Source organism: Euwallacea fornicatus, chromosome 1, assembly GCF_040115645.1.
Source record: "Euwallacea fornicatus isolate EFF26 chromosome 1, ASM4011564v1, whole genome shotgun sequence".
Classification (NCBI taxonomy): Eukaryota; Metazoa; Arthropoda; class Insecta; order Coleoptera; family Curculionidae; genus Euwallacea; species Euwallacea fornicatus.
In genome coordinates this window covers 3,227,293-3,246,444 of record NC_089541.1, presented here as the reverse complement: position 1 = coordinate 3,246,444, position 19,152 = coordinate 3,227,293, and the positions used below count along the sequence as shown (strand labels likewise).

Sequence of the window (19,152 nt, the reverse complement as noted above, 5' to 3'; positions counted from 1 at the left end):
ACTCTAAAAAATCAAGAATTCTTGGAAATTTAATGAACATCTTGTACCGACCTTCATTCGCTTTCGAGATACTGAATCCTAAATAATATCAGACCTAACACTAGATGTGCAGGTCTTTGTGCTATACGACGTCCTAGACAATTTATAAAATTTCTTACAAAATCTAACAATTTCCTATGAATTTTGAAAAAATCAGGAGCGGCTCAAAAAGGGGAACAAAAGTGGAGGGGGTACAGAAAATAGCAGTTCTTCACTATGGATTAAAAAGAAGTTCCGACAACTTTAAAAAATGCCGCCAATAGATTTAATTGATGAGAAGGGCTTGAAAATAGCAAAAAATATCGAGAAAAATTAGTGTTTTTTATTTAGAAAATTTATGACTGATAATTGAGAAAAACTCTTAGTTGAAAATTAATTAAATTTACGTAAAATTTTAATGACAACAGGTGCAATTTAAGAAGGGAGAAAAGAAGCAGAATAGAAAGGACAAAGAAGAGATCTCCACTATAAATAAAAATACCTTGAAAAGTCTAAAATAGGTGCTGAGTTACTAACTTGCATTTAGAATATTTTGAAATTTCCAATTTTTTGGCACTAGTAGTAGTATTTTTGATAAATCCAAAGGCGTTACAAGAAGAATTGAATAGAGCCAAGAAAAAATAAACTTATTTACTACAAACTTATAAAGATCCAGACAATCCTATAAATTGATTGATAGAACTTCATTATTGATTTTAATATCATTAAAAACTCAGAAAATTTCGTAGATATGACAACTATGAGTAAATTTTGAAAAATTCAGAGTCGCAAATAGGAATTATTCATGATACATATACGTACTTTTATACGTTTTGTAACAACCGTGCCAAGTGCACACTACTGGTGAAATCTCATAAACCTATCAAATTCGAATTATTTGTGACAAAGCTAACAATGTCTCCGGTGAAATATCACAAAACCAGGAGTGAAAAGGATTTTAAAAATCGTAAAAAACTCAAAAAAATGGGCGTTTTGCACTTTGTATAATATGAACACAAATACATTTTGTATCTATATTGTGAGTCAATGTTTCTAAAGCAAAGGCGGTTCGAAAAGAGCAGATTAACGAACCTTCCGAAGAGATACAAATCTGTTCTTGAAACTATAATCCTATAGCCCGCTTATTTACATTAATTTTCCTAAGATACGATTTTCGAGAAATGTTCAAGACCTCACGCTGCCGTCCTAAACAAACGCCCTAACGGTACAATGCGTATTTCTTACACATGGCCAGAAATAAGCAAAAGCGCAAAACTTGAAAGAGATAATTCCTTCTTTGTAAATACGTTATTTTAATCCGTTATTTGGGTAAACATGTAAACCGCCCTGCAAAAGCCCAATGGTACAGGGCTAGGAAAACAAAGCAAAGTTTTCCTTCCGGTTCGAGAGATATGATTCTTCAGTGTTGGCAATTGAACCGGGTCTTAAGAAGTTGGGATAATTGCTCGAAATGAAGCGGCTTCTTTTGGAGATTAATGTTCTATTTAAGGTCTGCTAGTCAAAATACTTTGGCTGTCTCAGCTGTTGGTGGGCCTAGAATCGTAGCTGCACAGTGCCATTTTCGCCCATCATGGCAATGAAATTAACTGCGTTACTTGGTATGAAATACGCAACGCATGGTTCTCTGATAAATGAATTCCGTCGAAGTGGCAATTCCAATTTTCATAATTCATCGTTTTCAGCATTGAGGTCCCTTGCAGTTTTCTTTATTACCATAAATATAGCGGTGTTGGTTTATGTCCAACAATTCTCTCTTTTTTAATCAGCTGCGCAGCTCTGACGAATTCATCAGGTGTCCATTCTGCGCAGCGGGCGGCACCGTATCAACACGTTTACACCAAATTAATACCGGCCAAACACGAAATATTCACATATCTAACTCGATATATCGAAGGAAACACATTCGTTTCCAATTTACATGGGCGGAGGTTGGTACCATCGAAAGCTTTAGCCCATGGAAGATTTGTGGAGCTCTTCCTACTTGAGCTGCCACTGGGGGAATTTATGACCAAACATAAAGCACCCATAGATCCACCTGGTCAGCAAGCGCTACCTTGCTGACACCCACACCACGTGACGTCATCATCAGTACCAGGGTTACCCCCTGTGCGCATCCACCGATTTACGACTCCTTTATAAAACGGATTAAATTAAGGTGCATATCTCATTTGCGCAGACATATCACACCTTCGAGAGGACGACAGTATGCCGCTGTTTCGAAATCCTCCAATTTACATATCTCATCACCATTAATGTCAACGGGCCATTTCTTATTGTCCTTCGCGAATTTTACGCAGAGTGTGAAGACATCTTTATCGTTACATCTTTGTTTGTTAAAGATTGGGTCGGCTTCTTTTATCAAGACTTAAAGGTACCTAATAGCGTGCAGACATGCTTGAGCCGTACAGTCTGACCAAGTTACTCCATACCGCAGCTTCCCCCATTCATCAAACTAAAGAACCCAAAAAAGCCCATTAAAACCTTCATCGCTTCAGCTGATTACATAATGGCCATTGCCCAAATTAGTAAGTTATGCATGAAATGCCTTTTTTAGACTCAAGTTCAGTCTCGTGCCGGGTCAAACGACGGAGCAGCTGGTTTCATGTAATATCAAGTCATTTACCAAGAATTAAAGAGTTATTAGCAGACCTTTGGTTTCATCAAGGCAAAGGCAGTTAATGTAGTTGGTTTACAGAGTGTGCCACAAAATATTTCCTGAAGAATGTATTGAAATTCCAAAATTTATTTTGGTACAGATTTTTTGCTTCACCCTGTAGCTGATGGAGATCGATTTATTTTAAAGGTTTTTACATATTTAAGGCCACTAGATTAATCTATTGATATTTTCATCTGGAAGATAATTTCCAATGAAACCACGAAACTGACCAATACTCTGTGTTTATTTCAACATTGCCATGGACATTATCCTCGTCGCAAATTTGTAAATTTGTCAGGAGTTTAATCTATTGGTTCCTACAAACCTAGTAAGTTGGTTGAATGAAAAATTTTGATGATTTTCTAGGTTCAGTAGGTCAAACGTCAAGAAAATTTACCCCTAAAATCGCGTACACCTAGTCAAAATTCCAGAAGTTTTTTTTGTTAATAACATTCATTCAGGTTAGTTCCGATTGGTCAATAGCTTTGAAAATAATCATGTAAATGCCAAAACATTCGATAATTCTTGCCCAACTTTACGTATCGTTACAACAGAATATTTACCGGACTCTGACATAAACTGACCTTAAAATAGAGGCTTAAACCGTCTGAATTTTTGACTCTGGCAAGCTGTCCTTAGGGGAAACTCATCACAAGTCTTGACCTATTTTTGATTTCGACGGCAACTTCCAGGATTTTTGGCTAACTGGATTACATTTATTGGCGAGAAAGGACTGTTTAAGCTTCTTTAGATAAATATTTCATAGATCTTGGTCCATATTAAAAATAATTTTCACGGATAATTTTTTTAATTCTTTTTAGATTTTAGGAGTACATGTTCAAGACTTGAAGCGTCATGGTTTGACTTTACGAAAATGGAACGTATTTGGCGAATTTCCAACGTAGTCAAATTTGCTCTCAGGGAAAATTTGAAGAAATTGTAGTTCAAATTGTACAAAATTATCCCGAGTTTCGATTACTTTTAACATAGTTTTTGACATATTTACCGGGTGTCTCGAAAAAATTTCTGCAAACAACCTAACCCAGAGTTTCACACATAAGCGATGGAATTCTAGAATCAACTTGGACAGTGGTTTCAATTATTAACTTACCGATATGTGTATAATTATTGGACCACTGTGTAATGTCTTCTGGTCTAGCTCAATTATTTAATTCTCTGAATTAAATTGAACAGCATTTGGTGAGTTTCGTAATGAGGCAAGCACGAGTTAAAATAAATATTATGACCCTACTTCCTGTGCACCATCCACTCGTCTTAATTGGTTAAGTGAAGAAACCCAACAAAAAGCAATAAGACGGTCCGAAACAAGGTTGTTAAAGTTTACATTTGTAGAGTAGTTTCTATCAGCCTTAATTCAGTTTTATTGGCGCGCCTCTGACGAAACCTTCAGGATTAACAGGATTGAATTCTATAGAGTGTAAATCTGAATTATACGTAGTTGAGGTACAGGTGCGTGTAGCTTTATATTATGGTCTCGTCATAACAACGTTGGAAAGCTCTGAAAACCGGCACCGAATTTGTTATAAGCTGACAGCTCATTAAAACTGACTTTAGACCTATTTCGCCCTATATGCCAGGTTCGTTGTAGTTAAGGGTATAATGCCGAAAGATTTAGTGAAATGAAGGGAATTTTGAAGTTTTCAATAGTAAAAGGAATAATCTGGAGGAGTTATTGTGTATCATAGTAGACGCCTAAATGTGGCCTTAAAGTTTTTCCCTCTTTTACCAAAAACAGATCTCGCGCCAGCTCCAGAATGAAAATCTTCCTAAATTTAATCGTCTCGCACGTATAAAGGCTTCAATTTCCGTTTTGGATACCATACCGTACTAAGCGCTTAATGCTCCTACCCCTATGTGATCATCTTCCAAAACATCCAGTATTGATACATCAAACTTCCCAATGCAGGCACACACACTCTCAAAACAAGGAATTTAATAACCCCCAACCCCTCAACTCTTTTCTAGTTTATCTCATCTCATTAAAGAGCGTTTATTTTGCTTCCTGCCGCGTCCGACAATGACGGGGACGCTGCCTGACGGGCGTCGTTCTTGTCGACGCCGCCGTCCCATTGTTTCGATCACGTGGCCGGTGTTTTGTTGCTTATTTGTTTCCAATGGCTCTTCGGATGTGACTAGTTTAGAGTTTCGTTTTCGGGTTGTTTATCCACCCGGAAGAATCGCCAACAAGCTCGGACCTTGTTAAGGGCGCAAACACACCCTCCCGCGGTCATTATTTTTAACTGGCGTTGCATAAGTTCCCTTTGTTATTTTTGCATCTTTCCAAAGAAAATAAACCACTCCTGCAGAGCTACAAGTCATTTAAGTACCAGAAATATCCAATAAATTGGCATACTCGAACAAAAGAGGCTTTTAAGATTGTCTTAAAGTGATTTTGTCTAGTGTTTAAGGTTGGCATCACAACAATAACATACGCCAGCAGATATGAGGAGAGATCTGATAAAGTTGCGGTACGGCTTAATCTCCGATATACAGACTGTACCGCCGACTCGATCAACATTAAATGCGGAGGTTAAAACGTCTTTAGAAAGCGGTGGTGTTCAAAGAAAGCGCCTGTCAGAGATGTTCATTTGATGAGGAAAACACTTGACGTGGTACGAGAAATAACGCGTAATTTGCCGCCTCAAAAGCTCTAACCCTCAAAGGGTCAAGCACAGAGAATCGCTCCTAACCAGATTGGAACGATGTTGTTTGCTTCGACATCGTCTGATGAAAACACATTTAATTGAGGCAGCTTAAGTGACCACTTAAATTTTTATTGAGTGTAGGTAGACTAATATGAGGCCGGTCATAATGGAATATGAGAATGTGTGTATCAGTCAGAGGTCAATATTTATACACAATTACAACTCGTGGGATTCGAAGATTGTCTTTAATGAGAGTAAAAGCAAATGGCTACGCCTACGATGGTGACCTTTGCAGATGTAATATGGTACCTATTGATCTTCTGAAATGTATGCTAATTCTTATTGTTTCAGAGTGTGTATAAGCACATTCTGAAAAATATATAATAAGTTGGCCCGATTAGTAACGATCAGTCGTGTTCCCACAGATTCGACGACCGCCCTTCAAATCTGATTGCGTCTGTCAACCGCAAATCTCATTAGTAAAACCAAAACATAATCATGTTCACAATGAGTTGTGTTCCCACGTAATCTCCTTTCGTTCAGCTTATTCCCCAAATATTTTCTTAACTCCACTCTTCAATTTCTACAGATCGCTACGTTCCGAAGATCTTCCGGCTTCTTCCAATCCGTGCTCGACTTTTTGACAGCTTGCTCCTGTTTCTTCGACGTAAATGTCATGTTTCGAACGATTCTCACGCTTTTCTGAGCTGACAGTACCACTTTGCTGTAGGTATTCTCGCAGAAAACATTCGCTTCACTCTAATTTACCTGAAAATTTAAATTTGTGGAAGACAAAGTTTGAGAATGAATAGTTCTTCAATTGTGAGTGGTATCCCTAGGGGGAATGCTGTTTTTTTAAATTAATCATGTCCGCATCTAGAGCTTCATTCATTTAAATTTCAACTAGCAACTATTCACCTAGTCATGAAATCAATAAATCGGCTCAAAGTGAAAATGATGCACCTTATAAGTTGATGGATTTTCTTTCATAAATATGCATTTGCAACTTAACAAATAATTATAAATATACCTATGATATGCTTTGAAATCTGCTTGTTCTAAATAACGTGCTAAATGACCAATTGAACAACTTCAAATAAATAAATAACCAGATGAACAAATTGACCGCACAATTAAACATTAAAGTTTAAATGATACATACAAATTTTAAGAGTTTATTCCACTGCAGAAAAAAATATAGAACGTAAAAACGGTAATTTTGATATATTTATGATGTTTTTTTATTGAAATTTAAATATTTAGTTGATTTAACTTAGTTGTGATGAATTAATGAATATGAAGGTATATGAAATTATGAATTAATTATAAATTCTAAGCAATTATTGTTCTTTACATTTTTTAATTAATTTATACTTGTAATAATTATTATAAATTATTAATCTTAAATGAATAACGATTGATTAACCGCCTAAGATTTAAGAATTAGACTACTAAAGTGTTCGTGTGAGTAAAGACATAGTGTTTTTTTATGGTGTGCAACACGGTTGCATTCATGATGAGTAGACACATAACTTTAAAAGAACACGAGCTAATTATTTCTCATTCTACGAAAGGAAAATCTATTAGAGCTATCGCCTAAATCATTGAAAAAAGAACAGAGACAGTTCAACACATCATAGAGAGATGCAAGCAAGATGATATAATCGCAAGCAAAAAACAAAAGCCCAAGAAAGATATTCACTAATGCTGACGAAAGATGAATTTTAATGAAAGTAAAAGAAAATCTCAGATTGAGTGGCCTTAACGTGCCCTTAAAGTTGAGAAATATTTAAATAAAAAAGTTAATCCGGAATGAGTAAGAATAATTCTGAGAAAACCCAGTCTTCATGATCGAATTACTCAGAAAAAACTATTCATTAGTGTGAAGAGTCGAAAAATTAGAGTTATGTTTGCAAAAAAACACTTGAATAAAGATTTTGAATTTTGACATAGAGTTGTAGTTACTGATGAAGTAAATTTCATTTATTTAGGACGGGTGGGCGTGGATATGTTTGGAGAAAATCAGATGAAGAGCTCCAGGAACAAAATTTAAAGCTACTATGAAACATGACGAAGGGAGCGTAATGATGTGAAGGTGTATGTCCAGTGCTGGCAAAGGGAAGCTCCATTTTATTGACAAAATAATAGACAAACACAAGTATATTAACATATTACAAGAAAATTTCAAACCCAGCGTGGAAAAATTCATTCAATATTGTAAATTCTTTTGTATTTCATCAAGACAATGATTCGAAACACCCAGCCGATGTAATTAAAGAGTGGTTGTTATATTTATAACTATTCTCATCTACTTAAGGCTCCGTCCCAATCACTAGACATTAATCTGATAGAAGATTTTTGGGTCAGATTAGAAAGGGATATTAGAAAAAACAAGATTTCGAACAAGAAAAAACTAAAAAGAGCTCTAAGGCAGTAATTGAAAAAAATACTGTTCGGTTACATCTGAAAATTAGCGGAATCAATTTCAAATCGTCTAGAAGTAATATTATATAAAGGTTACCGACAAAGCACTAAATTACATATGTATAAGTATGTATCTTATTAAGGAATAATGTGCTCACTCATTGTATGTATCATTTAAACTTTAAAATTTATTTGCGCCTTCAGTTGGTTCATGTGGTTATTTATTAAAAACTGTTCAATTGTTCATTTTAGGCATTATTTAGGAAGAATAAATGCCAAAGCATATTATAAAAATATTTATAATCATGTTTGTACGTTAAAGATGCAAATTTATGAAAACAAACTTGTTAACTTATAAGGTGTATCATTTCCACTTTGAGCCACGGTAAATCAAGTCATAAAAATAAAGTTATTAATTACTAATAAATTAAGAAAAATGAGTTGCACGAAAAATTTGTAAACTGCATAAACTTGAATAATTTCAGATTTGACAAGTCTTGTCCTAGCAAAAGCACAATTGAATAGAGGTTGGAGGATGGCCTTTTAGTCTTTAAGACACATCGTTTCATTCAAATAGCAAAATATTTTTTCCCCAATAACGAACGATTTCTCGAAAAATGTTCAAAAATGCAAAAAGATATAAAATTAAATTTACTGTCACATTGTGAAACCTTAGTTATTAATTAGATTAGGATTTTAAAAATTCATTTAAATTTAACGGTGACGCACCCCTAAACCACCCCTTATTAAGTTTTCAGCCACTTCAAATTTGTTGCAGATAAAGAAAAACATATTTGGTAATAAAATAGAAACTTCATATAAAAAATATACATATTTTGAAGTCTTTTACATGTAACCGTCCTGTGTGGCTTGCGTTGTGAGTCACGCGGTATACCCTCATGAAGGGCAGGATGGACTACAGAGCAACTTAAAAAATAACTATACTCAGAATCAGAGCTCTGCACCATTCGATCGCAAATATTCGGCAACTCTATTGTCCAAAATCTGGAAAAATAAAAATATGTTAAGCAACCTCTTTGGCTTACGGTTTCTGAAACAAGTAATATAAGCTAGAGTGAGTCCAATTTCTCGAACGGCTCACGAGACACGGTAGGCTAAACGTGGCAGCCACCAAAAAAAAAGGATAGAAGCTTAATCGGTTTTGAAGGAAAAACTGCAACTGCAGTTGAAAATGTGGTTCCTCCACGGAACATGCAGAAGCCTTTAGGCACGACAGCAACAACCATATTTAGAAGGAAACTGGCAATATATTCCTGGAATCCCTAGACAATTCTCACTCCTTAAGTCTAATGATTCCAATGACAAATTTCCGTCTCGTGCCACAATCAACAACACTCATCGACTAACTGGATTAGCAATCTGGATAATTAGCAGTTTGTGATTCACATCCGGGCTGCAATTATAACATAACCATCTGCCTCCATGAATGGAATTGATCAAAAGTGTCAAAAGTCAATTTCAAGACTACGACTTGAAATTACGAGCAGCGGCTGTGTAGTAAATTACGAAACTCTTTAATGAATGAATGAATGAATGAATGAGTTTTGCTGAATTGGTGTCTGCTCGGATCTATCTTAATTTATTTTGTCTAAAATGTACTTGAGCAAATAATTTTCTAGAAATATTGCAATATGTCAACAAAATAAGCCTCGTAGGTGTTGAAAGTTGGTCATGTTGCCCTACAGGTCAATTGTGAATTAAATAAATGTTGACGTGCTTCTTTTAATGCAGTTGATTCATGTACATTAACTAAATTGAGCTTAATTGAAAAAATACACAAGAATTGGTGAGATGTGTTTTCTCCATTATACCCACTGTGGCTTTGCCTGTGCTAGTGGGCGTTTGTTTGCTCTATACCCACCATGCTTTAGGCCCTTGAAAACCACAGGAATCTCTATCAGCGAAATGAAGAAGGGACATCCGTCCATGAAAGCTAATGATTTTATTGCTTTATTGTTGCAGCTCTAGTAATCATTTACACGCTTTTAAAATTGAAAACACTGATCATAAAGTTACCTGCAATAAAACTAATTCACAGGTTCGAGCAACCTTAAAACGAAACCTACCCCAAAGCAGCTATGGAAGTGACTCTGGTTAAATATTCTGTCCGCAGAGTATAATAGAGCCTTAAATATGATTTATGGAAGACTTTTTATTTAGGGACAACAGCTTGGAGCTACCCTAAACAATCGCAAACATACCGAATTTCGATTTTTACGCCTTACGAACAATAGTTAGATTGAGACCTATGAGCAGTGGCGCGCTTGAATAACACTTTACGATTAAAAACTTGTCCACAAAATTAGGTTTTCTTCTTCACGCCACGATTCATTTTACCCCCACAAAATTGTCCCGGTGGTAGGATTGGTCTTTTCAATAGCGAACCAACTTTCACAACTCTATATTACATGTAAAAAGTCTAATTTACATTTTTTTTAAATATATTTTCCTATAATCAAAGGGGCAAAAGGACCGATGCAGACGGTGTCTTTTGAGTTGTGGTCTGTTGTTGTTAATCAAAGGGGAAGAGCTGAGCATATGTTTGAATGAGGTGTTAGGTTGATTTATTTTCTTCTTTGATATCATTATTAATATGCAGGAGTAATCCAAGTTTAAACCTTATTGCCCATTGATAGACAAACGTCCTTAATGAGCACGAGAGAGACATTCGTGGCATTAAAACAGCAAATCCAGGTTTCAAATTATCTTTTTGATCAGTTTCCAGGTTATCATAAACGTTTCATTTCCATAGAGATTAAACGCAATACAAATATATTAATCTAAGATAACTCTTACAGATTTTGCTGAAATCTGGAAAAACGTATAGGAGGTCAACTTTAGGGGCCCATAATATCGATATTGTGGTAAATAGAAAGTTCCACGTCGCACCATTATTTAAGCCTGGTCATTTACTTTAAGTTACTCTGTTATATGTATATATATATATATATATATATATATATATATGTATATATATATAGATGTAGCAAAATTTTCATGCATACGAATTACGACCAATTGAAGATGAAGAGCACTTTTCCATTCCCAACCTGCGGTTTTTGGATCGATTTTAAGTCGGTTCTAGTTAATTATAGGAAAACGGTGTTCTAAAGCAAATAAAGAACAAAGACATTATATTTAATTTTAACTTTTTGTTGGTAGAAGTCAACGAAAAAATTTAAACTTGAGCGTTAATATCAGAAAAAAATTATTTCACATGTCGGTCTTGAAAATCGCGCTGTATATTGAAAGGATGACATATTTTCAATTGATACATAAAAAATAAAAAAATGATGTGCTTTGTTTTCCTCTCCTCCTTGGCGTTCAGTTAATGTCTGCTGCTTTTATCTTTTTCGAAACGTTATTGATTACTTAAGAGGACTACAAGAAAAATAGGCCATTAAAGACCGCTATATTATGTTTTTTTTCTACATTTCTCCTCAGTATCTTTGAAAAACCCTCCGTTGAAGTTAAATTTATAATTGACATGGAGTTTTTTCTCATACCCCCTTTACTTACCCAAAACCAAAAAACCACCCCTGAATACAACAAACAAAAATCGACAGGAGCCGACGAAAATAATCATATTTTTGGATTGAAGCTTAAATTTATGCATCGTTTCTTTGTACCTCTCATAGATCGCTTAAATTATGCATAATAATGACTATAAAATTTAAATATGAATTGTAGAGGAATAATATAGTTATGTTCCAAGATTCTTAACAAAAGTTTTGCTTTATGGCAACAGAAACTTTAAAACACTTAGAGAGAGTCCTACACAGTTTGGACTATCCCCTTTGACTGACGGCACACCCATTTAATAATCCATTTTAAAGTAAAAATTTTTCAAAAATTTTATGTTTTACAAGCGTCTTTACTCCTTAAGATTCAGTTTTTTAATTAAAGCATGTAGAATGAATCATGACCCTCAGAGAAAACCTATATTCTGGCTATACCTGTAGCCATAGATTGTCTTTGTCTTTAAAAAGTTGAGGTTTTTCAAAAAATGTTTTCGATTTCTAAGTCTTTTATCAATTTTTTAGTCCTTAACTTGCACCTTTGAACTATTGTATTTAATATGAGTTCTGACAGTCAAAGGGGAAACTTTAAAATACTCACATTCACTCTATTGTCTTCGGTTTATTCACGTATAAGGAAGTCAAGAAGTTTTTCTTTTATTAATAGTTCATTAGTTTTACGAACTATTTAGATTCTTATTTTACCTGAATATTGTGGCATTTAGCACTCAAAATAGAGACTTCAGACTAAGCCTGTTGAAGACCAATGTCAGAGAAGTTTTTTCTTTCATTAATTTTTCTTTCCCCTAAACTTTTTCCTCCTTTTCAATTCAAAATTTTTAAGACTTGAGTGTTTTACAACTTCTTTGAGTCCTTATACTTCACTTATGAATTTCATATTTAACTCTGGTACAGAAAAAATGTGATTTTTTAAACTTTTAAAAAATTTAAAATATTTTAACCATTTTTTGGTCCCGAAGTTGTACCACTCAGTATAAATTAAATCACATTGGCGCGCAAAGAGGACTTTGAACTGTCTGTAGTTACTCAGAGATTGTTCCCGGAATATGTCAAAATTGCACTGTCTACAGACTTGACTATCGAATTTTGCAATTATTATTGCACCCAATCTGATCGTTAAGCCAACTCATTAAGATGTTGAAATTGCCCAAAAAGTGAAAATATGTTTTTGTAGATTTTGGGCCCCATAACTTGCAGCACTTAATATAAGTGAAGTTTTCAATTAAGAAAAATTGTGCCATAATTGTTGTTAAGAAGCGCCCCATTACTCCTAAATCACCGTATTTTGCAAGATGGGTACTGGATTGGCTGGTAATAAATAAATAAAACTCTATTAATAAAGATTTTCTCAAATTTAATCAACTGTCAAAATAGTCTAATTTAATTAGTTTCCAATTAGGCATTGGAAAATGGAAATATCACAATGAAGAAATGGCATTAAAATCAATGTTATACAGTGCTAAACAATATTTGAAGAAATCAAACTGGCATTTCTTCATGGTAAAAGGTACAAGATTGTGGGCAAATTGCACACATAGAAGCACTATGTCGCTAAGAGGCAGGATAGATATGACCATTACTAAACACTAATATCACTTTCTCCTTATCTGCTAAAACTATACTAAAACCTAATATTCACACTTATAGATTTTTTTATACAATATGTACATAAATCAGTCAGCACTATCTATACACATATCTTAGTTATCACAGTTTTTTGGAAACAAATACCATTATTATACTCTTGGTGGTATTAGTACTGGGCTGGTACTTGGTGCTGAAGACACAGAACTTCCCGAAGGAGAAAGCGATGGATGTGGCGCTGAAAACATTCCATTGAATTCTAAGGAGTTTGGTAGAAAATCCATCCTTGGGGGCTGCACAGCCATCAACCTTTCCATTCCATATTGGGGTGCGTAATGGGGTAGGGGAGTCGGTCGGACAATTGTAGGCCTACCAGCTGCCATATAGGGCCAATATCCTGCTGGTGAAGGGTAAAACTGTTGCTGCTGCTGATGCATGAACATCTGTAAAGGGTTGCAAAGGGTTAAATTCCTCCTGAAGGCTGCAAGTCTCGCTTTGGAGGCTGCAGTTGATCTCCTCCTCAATTTTCCAGTTGTACCACCAATGAAAACATCATCTGCTGATGGGTCCAGGACCCAATAGTTGCCTTTGCCTGGATCATCGTAGCTCCTAGGCACTTTCACAAAGCATTTGTTCAAACTCAAGTTGTGTCTAATGGAGTTTTGCCATCCTTGTTTATTTTCCCTATAGTATGGAAAGTTCTTCATGATGTACTCGTAAATTCCATTCAACGTGAGCCTCTTCTCTGGGGAATCTCTTATAGCCATCATGATCAATGCGTTGTAACTAAAAGTCGGTTTTTCATTGGTTTTACTGGCAGGTTTCTCATCTCCACTTGACGACTTTGAACAATCCAAAGGAGCAGCTTCCCCATCTCCAGTAATATCGAGATCACTCTCAGACTCATCGCTGTTGGACTGACGATCAGCCTCGGGAGTTGGTGGAAGTACCTCCTCATACCCCTTGGACAATATAGCTTCAATGGAGAAATTGTACCGGGAAGTTGAACTCGGATTCACCATCATCATTGTTGAGAACACAAAAATCGCACACGACACACTCTCAACGGACTGTCAGAGGGAACTGACTTTCTAGCTGACAGTGCTGAAACGCAGCTGTGTAAGGGAGGAAAAGAGGATGTCGTCGTTCCCCACCATGTCTGCGACCAATCACAATCGGCCAATAGCAGCGCTTTCACTCCAGCTTCACGCCTTAAGGCCGGTCCACAGTGTAAATGTTTGGTTTACATGGGCCGGGTGCGTTTCGAATGTTTACTTACAAATGTATGGAAGATTTTGTTTGTTTTGTAAATTTTGCTGAAAAAGTTTGGAAACAGGGCGATGCAGAGGGTGGGGGTGAGTTTTCAGGGATTCGGAAACTGGACAATGAACATTCTGAACGTAAATTGTTTGAAGGGCAAGATGCTTTTTTCAAAAGAATGTTTTCAAAAAATGTCCTAAAGAATTATTATCTGAATTAACTTTACATTGTTAACAATATTGAAATGCTCGTTAGGTTCTTTAGAATTTTTTCTTAAACATGCATAAGAATCAGCTCTATACAGATGTCGACTCTGTTTCTTTTATTTAAAGAAAATATTTAACCTAAAACTGTGGTAAATTGACATAAAAATCACCACATCCGAACTTTTATCACAATCATCAGAGGTCTTGTTAAACGCTGGCCTAATTTGACTACCTCGAAGTCCCATGAAAGTATGTTCCTTTATGTATTTTTGTAAGCGTAGGTCATTGAAATTTGGTAAATAATGAGCAATCAAGATCTTTATTAAACACTCATCAAAATCATTGCATTATTTATCCATTGTTTGCAAATGTATGTGAAACCTGATCTTATCGTTTTAATCATACCTAAATGAAATCGGAATGAAGTCTGCATCGTCAACCATGCGAATTGTTATCCATTTTTTATCTGTGGCCAAACAATCATAAAAACCAACTCCGGCTATTTTTTACCTTAAAGTACGAGAAAATATAAGAATAATAAAATTTATTAAAATTGTGAAGTATTTTATTGATCTATGGTCAGATTTACCTCTCCATTATTTTAATAAATCTTTTGAGTAATGTTTCCAAAAACAATGGCAAAACGTATGACTTACAGTATGCTCAATAAATAAGTATTATTTAACTAATGTTGATGTGTAGCAGATGCCTCAAAATCATCGTCAAGCAATTATCAAAACTAAAAACTGACGATATCAAGTTCTCAGCTCATAGTTTCTCCTTGAGGACAAAAGTATTTAGAGCGCCAATATTAGGTAAATAAGAAGAAGCTTATCTTAACTAATAGATAAAAATAATCTAAATGTATGTATTCATACAGGGTTACTGGTAATTCGACGGATTCTTTTGGGAAGGTGATAGGGCATGAGGTAAGGAGTAAATTGAACTTATATATGCATATTCTAAAAACGTGATTTTGAGTTATTAAATTTTTTTTTAATTCGGGATCTTAATGATTTCACAATGATTTTTCAAGATATCCGTTTTAGATTTTTTTACGTCCACTACTCGATCACTTGTCTAACATTAAACTGTTCTATATGAAATGAAATATATCCGGAAACATTTGTATTGTGTGAAAATTTTGAGTAAAAACTTTCATAAAATAATATTTCAAGATCTGCTATTCCAAATTCTTTTGAGCAATTTTGAAAAAAATTTTCAGAGTAACATGCTTACAAATTGTTCTAAAGACTTCCTCATTTCAATAGCTATCCAATGAGGTATTACGTATTCAATAAATCATTTATAGTCCAAAAAAAAATGTCTAAATGCTTTAAATGAATAATTTAACTTAAAAAGTAATAGCTAAATCGTCACATAATGCAAAGGTTTCCGGACACATTTCACTCTATACGGAAGATCATAACGTTAGACAAGTAATCGAGTAACGAAAGTAAAAAAATTACTCTGACATCATTAAGACCCTGAATGAAAATAAACTTGAAATAACTCAAAATCTATCGAATTTCGGAATGTACATGTATGGGTTCTATTTACTCCTTACCTTATGCCTTACCGTTTCCCCAAAGGAGCACATCGAATTACCAATAATCCTGTATAATAATATTTCTCAGAATCATAAAACTTATTAGTAGATTATGGTCAAATTCAACTCTGAGTTAATGTCACATTTAGGATGGGTCTTTTCCTTGATATTGGACATTTTACAGATGAGTAGAAAAACACAAAATAATGAAATCGTGACGTTTTATCAGAATTTTGCTAAATTTCGATAAAATTAAGTTTGCAGGACGATTTTCAAATCCAGCTTTGGGTTCCTATATTTTACCTAACATTGAGAACTTTATTTAAGGTTTGTTTACCGTAATTTTGATATATACCAAATTATCCTAAGCTCACCAGAATTGCCCAGAATCACTGATATTAAAATTCTTCTTGGCATTATGTGTTTAAGAAATGTGTTGGAAACGCAAAATAACGATAACTTGACCTTTTTCAGAGCTTTCGCTCTACGATGATCAGAATCAATTTGAGGAAAGATTATCAGATTTAACCCCAGTTATTAACTGTTATAAACTTACCAAGTTATTATTAATTAGCAAGCCAAGCTATTAACTTACCACCTCTCATTAAGATGTTTCTGTGTTTCACGGAAAAATTTCTGAGCTTCGATTATAATGCTGAGTTTTTGCAAGTTTGAGGTTTATTGGATTTTTCAGAATTCATCAGATTCAAACAGAATCATCTAAGATGTTCTTCTTTTGTAAGAAACTTCATTCCTTTGCAACCCATAAAGTTGACATTTAGAATACGCCTTATAAAAACGAATAAATTTTCCCCTCCCTGTTCAAATATCGGCAACTCTACCGCTGCCTCAAGGCTTTTCATAATCAATTTCCGATTTTCTTTTATTCGAAAAACGTGAGATTGTCCTCATGGGAAGGGTGTCTCGTAACACACTATTCCAATTACTTGTGTCCACTTGTCCAATTTACCCCCTAACGAGGCGATTTTGTTTCGCAAGTCGTGTTGTCTAAGGGAATTTTAGACTTATCATCAGAGAATATGAGAAAGCTTTAGGGTGGTTTTCATTAAAGCTACCCCCATACGCCTATGTGTAAAATGTTGGCAATACAAGTCAAAGCGGGCATCAAAACAAACATGCCAATCATATATCCCATAGAACTGCGTGAGAAGTTCTGTTTGGACGATGCGGGTTAAAAAGAAATCTCGCCCTCGATTTGAATAGCTCTGACTTCCATACAAATCACCCGCACATTGTGTAGGTAATGTATTCACCTAAAATGATATCAATAGCCGCCTTAATTAGCATTAGCTAAGGAAGTTCCCATGCATGGACAAAAATTGACCCTCGAAATTTCTATCTGATTAAAGCTCGAGTAAACTCGAACCGCTGAGCTATTAGGGGTGGTTTTCTCAGTCTAGTGCTATCAAACAATCCGCTTTTATTAAAAACCATTTAATATTGGTTTCAATAATACGCCCAGGGGAGGGAAAGGGCAGGTTTGCTTTGTTTTTTGTTTTGGACCATTTTCAACCGTTAAGCGGGATAATGGGGTTGGTCAACGCGAAAAATGCCATCTGTGTGGATGCATTATTCGATTTATGTTGGTCTGGAAACTGGAAATAAATCTTAATAATAAAGCGATAAATTTCCATTCGCATCTCTCAAATTTCAATTTGCGAAATATTTATTTATGCCCAGGGATTACGACGTCTCACTTAAATCCCTTATTTACGCATTTATAGGGGTTGTTTTCTCTCATCGAACAGATGTTTCTCTTCTCTGGTTCAACATCTAATTGACACTCGACACTCTCTGGCTGTTTTTATTAGCCATCGGTTTGATGTTTTATGTTGTGGCTTGTTATCTATTATCGTGTTACTTTTGCTACGCATCTGTCAGAGTTTTTGAGCGAAATAACCGCGTTTAAAACAAACACGATCTCCCCCCAAACTTCCTAATTATGGTAATTAAAGTATGGTGCAGGAAAGCTATTAAGAATGCGTTAAAATGAGCCCGCATCCTAAAGCCCAGTGAATGACTTGGACACTTCCTCTTTCACCCCTTGTTTGTTAATCAATGATATTTCCAAAACACCCCTATTTACCCAATTAAGCTTAACTAACACTGTGGACAATGCCCACAAATAAAAATATGCGTCTGACCAGCATATCGAACATTATTCCTCAATTCTCCAATTTGTTTGTCCATAAAAATTCTTGTTGGGCTCGTTTTCGAATAATTGCTGGGTCATCATCTGTCGCACACAATATATCACCTACAATGGCCCAGTTTGCATCACATCTGCCTTTAACAGGAACCATTCTTTTGCGACAAAAAGTGGTTTTTCGGCACGAGGACAAGAACTTGTTATTAGATCGGATTTAGAGGGCTAATTCCGAAGAAACCACATGTCGTCCGGCGAGGGGCTTTTCACAAGTCGTTAACTCTGTTATTGGGACGTCAAGATAGTTGACGTTGTCCCATCTTTTGTCTCCTTTCCAACCCCAAAAGAGATATGTCTGTATTCCAATCTATGGGACCGATGCGTTTAAATTAACATAAGCGGTACGAAAGCACCGAAGCGAGTCAATACAACAATTTTCCATAATGTCGCTATAACAAGAAGAGGAAATAATGCAGAAAATTCAAAGAATCCTCTTCTTAAAGTCCTCTATAAAACTCCTCTAATCCCCTCACCGCCACCCTTAACGTTTTCCTGCAAACTCTCCTCTTCAATTACCCCTCACGAAGCCCAGCAGCAGCTGAAATTGTTTTGTTCTTCTTTCAAACTTTTTTCGTTTTTTCCTGCTTCTACATTGCTTTTGGATCAGCAGTAATGTATGTAAAGCTACCCTGACTTTACCCTCAGTCACTGATTGAAAACGAAGTGTGACAACATTGTATCAAATCATAAAATCATCGGACACAACAAATGCGTTGCGATGTTTGCAGCCTGAGTTATTTGCATTTACCAAGTCAATTTGAGAGGCTTGCGATCAACCCTGATGTGAGACAGAAAAGACTAATTTGAACTGACCTAAATTTTTGAAAGTTCTGACTATGAGATGTCCTGATTATAATAAATCAGGACGCTGTCAACGCTAAGAAACATCAATAAAAATAACAAAAACGAAGTGTGTTGTTGTCACATTAACCCCTGTATTGTAATTTTTGAATTGTGAGCAGAGGTACTTCAAGGCTCAAT

At 35.3% G+C, this 19,152-nt stretch overlaps 1 protein-coding gene across 1 annotated transcript; it reads right to left on the bottom strand.

Moving 5' to 3' along the window:
• Positions 1-12,715: 12,715 nt before the first annotated feature.
• LOC136344028 (fork head domain transcription factor slp2-like) lies at positions 12,716-14,025 on the bottom strand. Its single transcript, XM_066291087.1, has one exon. It carries the CDS (start codon positions 13,955-13,957, stop codon positions 13,082-13,084), a length of 876 nt encoding a protein of 291 aa, XP_066147184.1. The 5' UTR covers positions 13,958-14,025; the 3' UTR covers positions 12,716-13,081.
• Between the last annotated feature and the right edge of the window lie 5,127 nt (positions 14,026-19,152).

What these genes read in the sequence shown, in the direction of transcription:
- LOC136344028 (XM_066291087.1), bottom strand. Translation starts at nt 13,957, where the DNA reads ATGATGATGGTGAATCCGAGTTCAACTTCCCGGTACAATTTCTCCATT.